The 14,492-nt window shown below is 45.2% G+C and overlaps 1 protein-coding gene and 2 long non-coding RNA genes across 4 annotated transcripts in view; 2 read left to right on the top strand and 1 right to left on the bottom strand.

Annotated features, from left to right (window-relative positions):
* LOC126503159 (uncharacterized) overlaps positions 1 to 14,492 on the bottom strand; it is a 1,076,305-nt gene that overhangs the window by 334,312 nt on the left and 727,501 nt on the right. The window lies entirely within an intron of this gene.
* Positions 1 to 14,492, top strand: part of LOC126503164 (uncharacterized) — a 158,804-nt gene that overhangs the window by 23,599 nt on the left and 120,713 nt on the right. The window lies entirely within an intron of this gene.
* Positions 7,302 to 13,395, top strand: Kctd12 (potassium channel tetramerization domain containing 12). The gene has a single exon (XM_050144713.1). It carries the CDS (start codon positions 7,596 to 7,598, stop codon positions 8,571 to 8,573), a length of 978 nt encoding a protein of 325 aa, XP_050000670.1. The 5' UTR covers positions 7,302 to 7,595; the 3' UTR covers positions 8,574 to 13,395.

Raw genomic sequence — 14,492 nt, 5'->3', positions numbered from 1 at the left:
AAAATGGAACATGCAACAGAGTTGAGAACATTTAAACAAGTCTTCTTGATATTTTAGCTTTTAAGTGAAGTCAGGAAAAGAATACAGGACCATGGAACTGCAAAGTACATGCTTTGCCACGTATTTTCTCAGAATAAGTCATACCGAATAATATAAACAGAAGGTTTAACATCCTTTAAGGCCATTTCTTTCACTGTAAAATATTATGGCACATTTCTGCAGTAACTGGAAAGCAACTCGGGGAAAGGATTTTTCCATCCACAATTATACCAAACAAATGATCGTACAATTACATAAAATGTTAACCATTATCGTCTAGCCAGTGGCTTGGCTTCTCATCCAAACCTCACAATAAAATGTGCAGACTTTCTGGAACCACATATTAAAATCTCAGCAGTTGAATCAGGCCTTCATCTTTCTCTTTGAGTAACTTAAACTCGGTCTTACTTAGCATGTCAGAGAACTCCAGGGAGGAGACCTCTAAAACCCGATGTCCAAACTACCTGATAATCGTCACCTTGGCTTCAGACCCACGAAACTGCCTTTGTTCTCGTTCAATTTTGGGCACGTGGGACTATCTCGCGGCGAGGCGACCCTGTCTTAGAGTCTTATAGAAAGAGATCAGCTCTACACAGCACTGAGCATAAAGCAACAGTACAGCATTTGTGTGTAAAATGCTTTTGAAGGAATGTCCTATCCCGATGTAATTCTGGTTTCTCTCAGATAAGTGTGTGGGCTCCGGGGTGGCTGTTTGGAGCGTCATTCAGTTGTGAGGTTTGACACGGCTGTTGAGGAGTGTAGCCAGCGCTGAAGATGGAGTCTGGGAGCTGGAGATCATCAATTTGAACGACAGATAGACAAACATCACATGCTAGGTGTGCGACATGAAAGTAGGTGGGGACTAGGAGCAAAGGTGACTACGGGACAGGAGAAGGGGGGAAGGGTCAGGAGTGAATGCAGTCAAAATGCATGTGCTACTTAAAAGTATTGTCTGGGTGAAATCCAGTGCTATGTAGTGAATATAAAACAAAACAAACAAACATACGACAATAAAAGTGAAGTCAGGGCTTATCAGTCAGGGCTTGATCTCAGCTCTGGGAGAGGCAATTTGTGTTCTGATGATACTTGAAGGACGCCTGAACTCATCTAAGCTTTCAAAGATTGTTTTCCCTCATTTGTAGCTCAGGCTGAATGACTCATCCCAAACTATTGAGAACATATGTGAACCTGACTACACGGAGGCACTGAAAATACAAAAGGACTTGGTCTGGAATTCCAGAATCACTGTGTGTGTGTTTATGGTGTGTGTAGTGTTTGTGTGTGTGGTGTGTGTTTATGGTGTGCAGTGTGATGTGTGTGGTGTGTGTAGTGTTTGTGTGTGTAGTGTGTGTGTGTGGTGTGTGTGTGTGTGTGGTGTGAGTGTGAGTATGTGTTTAGTTATTCTAGTTTGACGTTTAAAGCCACAAGTCAAATGCACTTGCTCAGTTTTATGAGCCTCGGGAGACCAGCAGATATTGCTTGTGTTTGTAGACTAGAGCCTGGATCTCAGCAGTTTCACACACCCACTTTATCCTTGTCGAGAGTTAATGAGATCAGAATAAACCAAACAAACACTTCCAGAGTCCAGTGCTTTGCAGATCATGGTGATATATTAGAGTGCCAGAAATAAACCACACTCATTGTCACGGAGGCCAGAGTTGGGATGACCGTGTCTCTCCTCCACCTGTATCTCCTCTCTCTGTGAGGAGGACTGTCTCATGGGTAGAAGGACCGAGAACCAAGGACCTAACTTCTAATCCCATCCTTTCAAGGGGCTATACTGGAAACCTCACTGGAGGGCATCAACCTTAGGCTTTAGAATAGCGGTACTAATACCACCGCTGTCTCTAAGTGGAGCTGCACTAAGACATCTTTCCAGGATACCTAACCTCCCTTTGCCGTGGGTTTAATGTCTGCAAAGTGGCAAAATCATAGAAACTATAGCTTACCACGAATAGAGCACTCATTCAAGAGGCTGTGAGCTGAGGGTTGAAAAGCAGAGTCTAAAGCCAGACTCCTGGTTCAAATACCAGTGCAATTATTTACATGCTGTGTTATCTAGGGAAGGCAAATGAACCTATCCCTGTTTTGGTCTGTTAGCTCCCAACTGAGCAAACACAACGCTGTAACACAGAAGCGCTACCGTGGCAATTAAATGAGTTCATGTCTGTGTTGCCATATAAACAGGATTGATATGTGTTGAGGGCTAGGGAAATACTCGCTATTATATAAATGGTTTCTGGAAATGTTTTAAATATCAGTTGTAAAGAAAACAAAAAAATCTGATACTTTGTTTCTCTGTTTGGTTCTATTAAATATAAAATACTAGATATAAAAACACCAACCCACAGTGATAATATTATAACGTTGGGAGACTCTTTGTTTCCTAGTAACTTAGCAATCTATTTCACATAATATTCTCTTTCTCTTTGAAGATTAGAGATTGGTGTATTTAAATCAAATCTTAATTAAGATCGACGTTTCCTCATTTACTTAAACCCAATGCCATTTAATTAATCCCTGCACCCAATTCTTTCCTCCCTCTGAATGTTAAAGTCAATGAATTTTTTAAAACAGAGAGGATTTACACATACTTGAAGGATGTTAAATGCAACCAACGTTTGTTTAGGACAATTTCTGATCCTGTCTCTCCTGCTCCTTCCTCTTGGCATCCATTCTACCGCCTCTGCCATTCATGAATTCATCCAGTATTTACTGAGCTGACTTGTCAGGCATCATGATAAGTGGTGGGAAACAATGGTTGTGACACTTGAATGGTGTTTTACGGCTTGCAGATCATCTTCGCATATATTAAATTCATTCAGTCCTCGGAGGCACTCACTTCATCTCGCTCCAGTTATTCCTTCCCTTTTAGCTCTGCATTTCCCTTAATGTTCCTGCCCTTAAATCATGGCCGAGTGTTTTCTAAGTGCTTTGGTGGGGTGAGGTGGGGGTGGAGAACACAGGTTGGAAAAGCCTAAGATGAGATTGTAGGTTAGAAATGCTATTAGTATCTTATACTTTAGTTTCAAGGTCCAAGTTCTTCCAAGGTGTGCTCACTTTTACTTAGGAAAGAGCCAAGATCACATGAAAAAGAACAGTGACCATCGGGGCATCCTTCGCTGGGGAATGCCTTGAACCTAAACATAGGGAGGATACTTTCGCAAATCCTTCTGGGTCTCCATCCAGCCTGGTGTGTTTAACATCCCTGATGCTCTAAAGAGCTATGGCCCACTTTCCCCCCAGACATACCCAGGCCAATAGATCCAAGCATCCAAGCTATTACATTTTGTGATACTAACCTACCTCTCTTTCTGGGGGACCCCTCCAGCAGCACAGGGCTTTGGTAGGAATCCACAGAGTTGGCAAAGCTAAATTTTTCTATCTGGGGTGTGTGTGGGGGGTGGGGGCTAAGAAAAATGGCAACTCACAGACTCTCTTGATGTTTTGCTTTTTCTTCTTCTTCTTCTTCTTCTTCTTCTTCTTCTTCTTCTTCTTCTTCTCCTCCTCCTCCTCCTCCTCCTCCTCCTCCTCCTTTTCCTTCTTTCTTTTTTTTCTGTATTCTCTCTCTTTTATCTCATGTTGTTTAACAGCTTAGATACCCCAACGGAATCTTCCAGGCAGGACAAGAGTCAAAACAGTTGCAATCCCTTTCTCAAGTGAATGATTAGAGGTAAAACCATGATTTTTATCTCCTTCACTTGGAGTAAACATTTTATGTATTACAGGTGAAAAACAAATTATCCCAAGAATCCACACACATTCATACCCAAGCAACTTGTTATAGATTAACCGTGTGGGCAAATGAGGTGTTCTTGTCAGGTCTTTTACTGACAGGTGGCATTTTGCAGTTACAAAGAAAGGGCCAATTACTTTATTACTTATCTTGGAAGGTAATCTTCTAAGGAATCTTAAAGAAATCACAAACTTAAACTTTTATATGTAAAAAGAATAAGTCAGCTCTACTTAGATCTTTAGGGTGCATAAATAATTCATAAATATTTTTTTACATCAGAATATTGAGGACATAAGTGGGTATAAGGAATTGATCATCACGATCATCACCTTTGGTCATCAACCAAACCCAGCAAAAGGAGTACGTCAGCCAGTATTAACTGGTTCTTCATTGTTCTTGTTCCTTCATCTTAAAGAGCTCTGCATTCAAGTATGTGTGCTTTTCTAAAACTTTAGATTGTCTTCTTGGGGTTTTCACCTTAAAGTTATTTAACAAAAACATCTTAGTCTAACTTTGTTATTTTCAAAGCTTTGTTTCAGCTGTGATGCACTCCGAGGCCTGCAGGAGGCGCTAATGGCTGCCCGAGGCCTGCAAGAGGCGCCAATGGCTGCCCGAGGCCTGCAGGAGGCGCCAATGGCTGCCCGAGGCCTGCAGGAGGCTCAGCAACTCTCACTTTCCGTTTGTAGCCAGTGACTATGTCAAGGACACTTTGGTGTTTACAGCACACAAGTGGGTGGCACAGCACACAAACTTGTCCTGAGAGGCACCCAGACCCCTTGGGCTTGTTTAACATCTACCTAGACTGCTACTATTCTAGAATGTGCTATGGCTTTCTCTTTTCAGTTCCCCTGTCTTTTCTACACAGACGCCTTTCCCAGAGAGTCTACATAAGGCGTTATCCTCACATTTGTTCATTTATTTAATTTCACGAATTGTTTTTGTGATGTTCATTACTACTTGAACAGTGTGTGTGTGTGTGTGTGTGTGTGTGTGTGTGCTATAAACTCTAAGAAGGTAGTGATTATTTTTAACACACTTCCTGGAACACAGTAGTAGACCTTGAAGGAATATTGATGGACTAAGTGAATGGGCAACGTATTTGTCAGATAAAAACTACAAAACCCCAACTGTGTTCTAGATACTAGGGATATAGTGATGAATGAAGCGGACCAGCATCCCTAAACCCTTTGGATTTTACACTCTGACACAGGGAAAGAGACTTTCAACAAATAAGGCAGGGAAGGGGAGGCTGCCAGAAGGGAGCTGAGCTTCATCACACAGAGTGATGGAGAAAGGGACCTGGGGAAGATAAGAAGAGAAGGGGTGTAGACAGTGCAGGGGGAGAATTTAGGCAAAGAGAAAAAGAAGGACCAAGAGTCTGTGTGGTCAAACCCAGCACACTATTTGCAAAGTGTTGATGCACGGGCCAGAGAAGCAGGAGGGGGTCAGACAGAAGCATGCAGTCTTTCAGGTCCCTCGGAGGACTTGGTTTCACTCTTGGGTGATCTGGGGAGGTACTGGAGGGCTCTGAGCAGAGCGACACACCCAATATAGGGTCTGACTCGATCCTCCTTTTCGTCTAGTGATAAAAGACTAATGGGTGCTGGGATAGAAGCCCAGGGGAAGCCCAGGCAGTGATCCAAGCAGGAGGAGGAGATGCTGGTGTGGTCCAGAGAGGGGCGGGGCACAGAGGAGGCGGTAGAATCCTCAAGATAGGAAGGATCCTGAAAGGAGACCTGACCGAATCTACAGAAACAATGAACGAAAGTAACGACCCAGTTGTGACAAGGTGACACAGAAGTCTTTGCTTACAGAAATTTACAGAAAAGAGCCTGTGTTGTCAGGCCTCAGACGCTGATGTAACAGATTCTGTACTGGGACTTGGAGTTCTTGGGTCAACCTATCATTTATCCCAAAGAACAGTACAAAAAAGATGAAATATATTCGGTACCAGAAACCCGTGCTTGCAATTAAGCAGCCTGATCTGGGTCTTGATCTTATTCCAGCTCGCTGAGAAGAGTGCAATAATTGTTCGGCAGACATAAACATTTCAAAAAATGAAAATGAAACTCGGCCGTGAGAAGACTACCAAGCCCGTCAAACTTGCACAGGGGGTAAAGATCATTATCCAGAACAAAGATCTTTCCCGGCTTCTTGTGATCGACAACCTGTCCTTCAGAGTGATCTGATAACTGTTCGGATCCCGAATCCTCCGCCTCTTGGCTGTTCTGAAGGAGCCTTGGCTAGTCTTCAGCCTTGAATTCTCCAAGGCCTGACACTGAGCACACAGAACAGCATTTGTTAGCCTCGTGGTTTCTGAGATCCTCCTCTACCTCAGTCTTCTGCAATCCCTTACTTGCTAAGTACCAAAACCAGCAACCACATGGCCACTCACAATTCTGGAATTTCAGAAGGAGCCTAGTGCAAAGGTGGAAATCTGAAGAGAGGGATCTGTCTCATTCCTCCGCTAGACCAGGAAAGGCTTCTTAGCAGAGGCGGAGTGCTGTTGGGGGGCAATTTGGGCACCACTGCAAAAGTACAGGAAGTAGGACACCATAGAGACCAGGGCTGGATCTAAAGGGCCTTCGGACTTACACATCCGCTTCTCTGGTGCACGGCCTTGTTATGCACAGAAGAGAAAGACGGAGGGACCCGGAAACAAGCGCTCCTGGACCTCTAGAATAGCTGTCCAAGGGCAGAAATCCAACTTCTTGTATATGTGTATTAAAATTTCAAGGAACTATAAATAAAATATTACTAAAAACTACCTTAGATTTGAATTTTCTGATGCTGTTGTTATTCACAGATGACTGAAAGGAACCCGAGGCCTCACATTCCGCTTTCCGAGGCTCTAGGTAGCCTTCATGGGGATGCAGTATAAGCCCCACCCTTCGCCCACCCAACTTCCTCTTCCATTTTGTCTCACTGCAGTTCTAGGTTGAGGTTTTCTGATAAGACTTTATGCACTCGGAAAGTAAACAATCGTAGCATCCTCGAGAAGCATTCGCGTGTGATTTCTAGGGGATTTTTGAGTCTATTTTGCAGTCACACGAAAACCTTTGGTTGCTCTAGGGTTTGAGTGACTCCTGCGTCCCTCCAGAGTTTGTGCCTCTCATCAGAACTTCCAGAGACGCGGGGATCCTCTACCACAGCTCTCTGCACAGTTCGAAGCGGGTAGGTCTAGGGGGCGCCAGGTCTCATGCTATCAAGCCTTTCCCACTCTGCGAGAAAGTTTCCGACCCCTTCTGGAGTCCCCGGGTGCCGGCTGTGGTCGGCCGAGAAGGGGACCCCAGATGATCGCTTAAGAGAACAGCCTTCTGGGGAAGCGCCGAGGCTCTGACCCAACTGCGGAAGAGGAAGGAGAGAGCTGGGTCCCGGTAAAGGAGGGTGGTGACAGTTTGGTCGCCCCCGGAGCGTGCGGGTCAGGGTGGAGCCTGCAGCCCCGAGCCGCGTCAGCGTTTAGCATGTAAATCCATTCCCCGCTCCTCCTCCTCCTCCCTCCCCCAGCCCGAGCCCTCCCCGCCCCGGGAGCGAGCTCAGCGGCTCCGCAGCCGCCCACGCCTCCTGCGCGCAGCGGCGCCGGAGCGGGCGGCTCTACTTAAGCGGCGCGCGGGCCGCGACCCGCCACTCGCCTGGAGCGCGCGGGCGAGCCGGGCGCAGCGCACCGGGGCTCTCGTGGGCGCACAGCTGCGCGCTCGCACAGCGCGGCTCTCGCTGGCTGCGGCCGCCTGAGTGCAGGGCTCCCGGGATAAAAGCAGCTGCGGCTCCCGATCGCGACCCCGCTCCCTGTCATTGGCCCATCCTGGCCACTTCTTTGGCCATGGCTCTGGCGGACAGCACCCGAGGATTACCCAACGGGGGTGGAGGCGGGGGTGGCAGCGGCTCGTCCTCCTCCTCGGCAGAGCCGCCGCTCTTCCCGGACATCGTGGAGCTGAACGTGGGGGGCCAGGTGTATGTGACCCGGCGCTGCACCGTGGTCTCGGTCCCCGACTCGCTGCTCTGGCGTTTGTTCACGCAGCAGCAGCCGCAGGAGCTGGCCCGGGACAGCAAAGGCCGCTTCTTTCTGGATCGGGACGGCTTCCTCTTCCGCTACATCCTGGATTACCTGCGGGACTTGCAGCTCGTGCTGCCTGACTACTTCCCCGAGCGCAGCCGGCTGCAGCGCGAGGCCGAGTACTTCGAGCTGCCGGAGCTCGTGCGTCGCCTCGGGGCGCCCCAGCAGCCGGGTCCCGGGCCACCGCACTCGCGCCGCGGGGTTCTCAAGGATGGCTCGCTGGGCGACGAGCTGCAGCCGCTGGGCTACTCGGAGACCGAGCCGCACGAGGGCGCCTCGGCCGGGGCTCCTTCGCCTACGCTGGAGCTGGCTAGCCGCAGCCCGTCCGGGGGCGCGGCGGGCCCCCTGCTCACGCCGTCCCAGTCTTTGGACGGCAGCCGGCGCTCCGGCTACATCACCATCGGTTACCGCGGCTCCTACACCATCGGGCGCGACGCCCAGGCGGACGCCAAGTTCCGGCGGGTGGCGCGCATCACGGTGTGCGGCAAGACGTCGCTGGCCAAGGAGGTGTTTGGGGACACCCTGAATGAAAGCCGGGACCCGGACCGGCCTCCGGAGCGCTACACCTCGCGCTATTACCTCAAGTTCAACTTCCTAGAGCAGGCCTTCGATAAGCTGTCCGAGTCGGGCTTCCACATGGTGGCGTGCAGCTCCACTGGCACCTGCGCCTTTGCTAGCAGCACCGACCAGAGCGAGGACAAGATCTGGACCAGCTACACCGAGTACGTCTTCTGCAGGGAGTGAGCTCCCCAGACCCCTTGCCATTCCTGCGCCCGCTTCCTTCCTCCACAGGGGACCACAGGGTTATAAATGCCCTAGCCCCCTTCCCCTCCTTTCTTCAGCTCCCCACCCTGGCCACCCCTGCCCCGAATAGCTCATCCAGACCCGTCAGCTCCCCACTTGAGAATCTGCAGTCACAAATCCTCTGGCCTTCTTCGTCTTCTTTGGACCCCGCTGACCAAGAGTGCTCCATTCACCTATGTGTCCTCTACTCCTGGCCTCCAACCACCCTTCCCCCAGATTGTATTTGAGTCGAGATCTAGTGGGGGGCAGTGCGGGCGCAAAGTCACCAAGTACCTGGAAAGGACTGAATTGTTCAGAACTGGATTGGACAGTGTCAGCGTGCAGTGCGGAAGAGGCTTTGAAATCTAGAGTCCTTTGACTCGATAGAGGTTTCAGAGCTCAGAACTGAGAGCGCTGTGTAGACAGATAGTGTTGAAAAGGTTATTACAGACTTGATCCTCATTAGGAAGATAAAGTTTTAGACGATTGAGTGGAAGACTGTACTGGAATTAAGACCCCATGGAGGCAGTTCAGAGATTGTAAATAAAGTAATTTTTTTTTAAAGTTACAGGTAGAAAAAAGTAAATCCTAGAACTGGTAACTGGAGAGGATTCTATTTCCCCACACACAATAGTTCTCCTGTGGCTTAAAGTTGTAGAAAGCGATCTTCCTGCCTGCGGAGGCGCCCTTTCTCGCCAGCTGTTTGCTGGAGCTTTTAAGTTTTATTGGTTAAGGCTGCACTTGTAGGCAAGGAGCAGGGAGCAGGAGGCAAGGCTGCCCAGGCCCCCAGCGCTGCAGGAGCCACCTGGCAGTAGTAGCAGAGCCCTTAGGACTAGTGAGAGGGTTGGGGGAGGGAGGATGGAGGGGAGGAAGGGCGGGGAGGGGGGCGAGGACATACTCATTTATTATTTGAAAGTTGGAAGTTTGTACCATCCTTTTGAGTACATGCACATTTTAAAAAAGATATCAAATAGTATGTGTAAACTTAGAGTTAATCAAGATTAGTAAAAGGCCCACTTTCAGCTGGAAGTTTATCAAGCTCTTTTGAGTCCTACACTTTAAGTTGCTAATACTTGTATAACCTAACCAAAGAGTTACCTAGTAGAGTTTTAGTGGTTTGACCGTTTATTTTCTTGTTGATTATATTTCCTTATTTTATAGCCTCTTTACTTAAGCGAAGTAGGTTTGCTTTTAGCTACTTAGACTTAAGATCTCTTATTGTTGTTGTTGTTGTTTTTCTAAGCCCAGCAAGTGTGAACTGCTGGGCTGTTCGGAAACTCCGAGCCACGCCGTTTCTTTCGTGCGTTTGTTTGGCCTTTCAGTGGACTCTTTTCATGTGACAGAGCTGAAGATGAACGGAGGCACCCGGAGCCGTCCACCCGTAGATAGCTGGAAAGGGAAATGTTTGTAAACAAAGGCCACGAAGTACTTCAGTGCGAGCTGAACAATAACGTGGTGATTTAGGTAAATGAAGCAGCAGCAGCAGGAGACCTTATGCCTTTACGCTCACATGGAATGAATCCCAGTGTGTGTCCTGTGTACACCAGAGCCCAAGGGAGTCGAATCCAGCTGCTTCCTGCCGAGCGGCATCCTTTGAATTATCTGTGAGATGGAGAAGCCTTTGTGTGTGTGTTTGTTTCATCATCTTTCTCCGAAATATGTTCTTAAAGATTTTGTAGGAGTCGTTTTAAGTGATTCAATTACTGCCATTTCCCTGTCTTTTTAAACATGAACCTTGTACTGTATGTACTTCACTGTGTCCATGGCAGGTGTTGTGAATCGGGACAGTTTATTCTCAGACTCATGTGATCCAATCTGTATATACCATATATAAGCATTTTACACGAATCATTTAGTTTTTTAATTCATCTAATGCTGTAAAATTTACTATATTTACCCCTGGTAACTTGGATTTGATGGTGTATAAGCAAAAGCAACATGCTTTGGTGAGTTTCTTACATCCTTGTCCATGAACTTGGGTCAGGAAAACATTCATAACTGTGAGGCTGAGTTTGCTCCATACATTTTTGCTGGGTTGTTAGTTGTATACTAATCCTATGTCAGTTAACGGTCTACCTGTATCCAAGCTATCCATATTTTTAATCCAATAATGTTTTCATTTTAATTGGAAGAGATTTAAGTATTTTTTTTTTAAAGAAAAAGAGAAGTTAGCTTTCTGTAGAAAGTCTGCAGTTTTAAAGAGAGGCAGCAAGGATCCAGGGAGTTGTGTTAACTTCAACGTTGAGCTCGTTTAGACAGTGGATCAGAACCTTTGTTTCAAGCCTGAAATATCTCAGACTGTCACTCACCAGTCAAAAGTGAGTGTCAGATTTCTCCATGCCGTGGTACTCTGTTAGACTGCATTAACAAAGATGCATGACTAATAAAGCCTTTGGAACAGATCAAAATACGCTTGCAGATGGCAGGATGAAGTTCTGATCCCCCTCGTCAAATGTGCACAGCTTCGGGAGCCGTGAGAAAGTGCTGAATTTTTGTCTGCACTCCAGTCTCATGAATCGGATCTTGGAAAACTGTTCAGTTGTCCCCTTAACACATAGGCATCTTTTTTGTACTTTCCACCGCACCCTGGCTGGTCTGGGAATTTCCTGTTAGGAAGAGTAAGTAGGTGGACCTCCTTCTCTGGAAGTGACTGTGCCCCCTACCGGTGAAACCAAGGCATGAAAACTGTGAACTTTTTAGCCCAAAGTTATTTCAGCAAGTAGTCACATCATCCTATCGTATCATAGGATGGCAGAGTCAGGGTCGCCTGACATGGGCACTTTCCTCTGCCTGGGCTTTGGAAGAAACCTTTCAGGCTTACACAATGTCCTTAAGTATTGGTTAGCACCTGTGAATTTGATTAGAGTACTAAATGGAACAAGGCTCTCAAGAATATCTTTGAAATGACCTGGGGGAATGTTGTAGACTATTCAGATAATTATGGCTGCATTAATCTATCTCAGAGAGGCAAGCATTTGCATATGTTGATCAAATTACCATTCGATGCTGATAAGTAATGGAATGGCATTAGATTTAATAACTGACTTTTATAAAGAAGCCTTGGCAGTCATTGTGGTTGGAAAAAAATAAGTACCATGTTCCATGCTTGTGTATCAGATGCTTGACGTGTTGTTCGTTTTTTAAAAATACATGTGGATTATGAACTGCATTAATTCTAAATTTTCAGAATTGTAGAGGAAAATATTTCTTGAAGGTGTGAGAAAAATTTCCTCTTTTAATACTATTTTTATCTAGTGTTTCTTATTTAGGTTTTTCAATTAATAGCAAAGTGATAATACTAGCCCAACTTGTCTTCTTTTTAAAAACAGAATCATATATATATATATATTTTCAGTGTATGTATACCTGCTGCTTCTCTGAAAATATATATATATATAATGTGCAAATATTCAGAGGAAACTGCCAGCATTACAACAGATCCCAATTTTTACTGTGGTTACCATGGAATGCTCCTAGTACATCAGTCATGTATGACAAAGCTTTGATAATTTTTTTAACTCTTCAAATTATGGTAAATTCCAATCTAGTATTCAAATCATTTTTGTACTCCTACATGTAAAATAAGCTATAATGCAGATAGTTTGAAAAAATATTGAGTGAAGGAAGTGAATTCCTTAAGGATTTCTTTTACAGTCTTAGTTACGAGTACTGTAAGATTGACATATTTTAAAAATAGTAAACTTGGTATTTTTATTGTTAAACTCTTAGTCAAGATTTTGCTTGCAGTTTTTATTATGTTTTTTCATCACTACAAATCATTTAAACTTCTGGATATTCTGGATGATTGCAATCCGTCTCTTGAGTAATGAATGAAATGAAGTCTTCTTATTCCCAGGGTCTACAGAACCTGCAGGAAGTCTTCATATAGACATAAATAAGTTAGCTTGTAGTCAACATCTCTTTGTGACAGGTTTGGACAGTACACATGTCTTGGTATTAATGTGTGAGGATTTAGATTCTTCTCTGGGCCCCATTAAACAAAGCTGGAAGAACACCAGCAGAAGGTAAACATCTGGAGTATGGGAGGAGGATGGACCAGTTGACCAAGAGTATACTGCTGTATGGTAGGAGCATGGACCAGTTGACCAAGAGTACTTGCCACTTCAAGTATTTTTCAGTTATTTTCAAGCCAGTTTTGTTTATTTCAAATGCATCTTGAAGTGTGTAGACATTAATTGTGAACTGTTACACACTATCTCTGTGACTTTACAGCCAGGTAAACTTTGGTTTAACTCTTGGGCACAGATGGTACGCATTCTCCTTCTGCCACCGTTAGTATCCATTTGATGACAAGGGATTGAAACGTTCGTCATGGCTATGAATTTTGAACATGTAAATTAAATTTTTCTGGGCATTTGCAAAATTCCTGTTTGTAATAATTATTTGGGTTCTGAAATGTTGAACATGTTATTTGCTAAGCGATACATATCTCCGAGCTGTTTCTTAAAAATCTAGGGGGACGCGGAAAAGATCACACTGTCAGACTTTTCTAATGAAACATAAACCCAAGAATAAAGGCCCCTCTATATTAAGAAGAAAACAAAACACATGGGTGAAATCTTTTCAAAGGTGCTCAAACTTTGAAATTGCTTTCATCCATCCAAAGGCTTCATTTTGTTTTATCTATTCACAACCAGTTGTGTAACGGGAACACTCAATACTGGTTTCCCTGCTGCGTGTGAAGTAATGAATCATTGATTATGTGACTTGTTATGTATTCTATTAAACACTAAAGAATAAAGCATTCACTCTTTTCATTACCCCCTTTGGCTCCAGGGTGTGGATTGGCTGGGATACTGTTCTAATTTCATTTAAGGAGTTTTGGAAATGCTGCGAATGCTTCCCACACTGCGGTAGGACTGACGGACGGTGAGCAGTGCTTCCCACACGGCTGTGGGACTGACAGATAATGAGCAATGCTATTAGATCCGTAGATATCAACAAGTCAATTTCCAGCTGGGCCAGGCTGAATCAGGCCTGTTGTCAAGAATGCTTAACAAACAGGCAGTCTGATAGTCATCTTTCATGGGATACTTCTTTAATTTCAGTCTTCGCAGCCACGGTTGTATAAGGGGTTATGATATAAATGCCCTCTTAGAGCGTAAAGGAGCAGGGTAGTAGATGCTGTAAGATTTGCCAGAAGTACAGTTCATGAAGGAGGTAAGGTCCTGAGATTATTGGGTGGGAGCGGCTGTCTGTCTTCTGCAAGGACTATTTGCACCACTTTCTACAGCCTTTGAAGTTCCTACTTTCCAAAGAAGGCCTGGTGCCACTCAGACTAGGAAATTACAGAAACCCGTGGCTTGCTGGGTTATAGCACAGGAAGCTGGAAGCAAGGTGGATAGTGCAAGCCAGGTTTCGCCCTTCCTCTTTTGCCTGTACTTCCTCTGCGTAGCTTTTGTTTTGTATATATATAAACACACATGATTTATTTTTGAAAATGTCATAGATATGACAAAAACCTTAGGCACAGCAAAAATGTAGCTAAGAAAGAAGAAATCTCCCCTTTCTAGCCCCTAGCTTTTCTCAGAGACAACATTCAGGGTTTCTTCTATACATGAAGCACTAAGTCTCACCCCCTTCTCTTTTCTGCAGTGACTGCCTCTTCCAAGCCTCTTGTTTAGACACATGGACATGTGGCAATGATCTAACTCCGTTTCTGATAGTTCCACGATGTTCTGCATCATGTGCTAGCGTGCAGATGGGATGCAGCTTTTAACTTGTCCTTTACCGACACATATTTAAGTCTTTAGGGAATTTTTTCCATTCCAAAGAATCTGTGTTGAATATTTTATAGGCATGAAAAATGTATATCTAGTATTTTTGTATGAATTGGTGTTGGTACAGAAATGGACTAAG

Source organism: Alexandromys fortis, unplaced genomic scaffold (assembly GCF_014885135.2).
Source record: "Alexandromys fortis isolate MF-2015 unplaced genomic scaffold, M_Fortis_MF-2015_v1.1 scaffold_43, whole genome shotgun sequence".
Taxonomy (NCBI): Eukaryota; Metazoa; Chordata; class Mammalia; order Rodentia; family Cricetidae; genus Alexandromys; species Alexandromys fortis.
The sequence above is the reverse complement of the archived record's forward strand: the minus strand, read 5'-3'. Positions and strand labels throughout refer to the sequence as shown.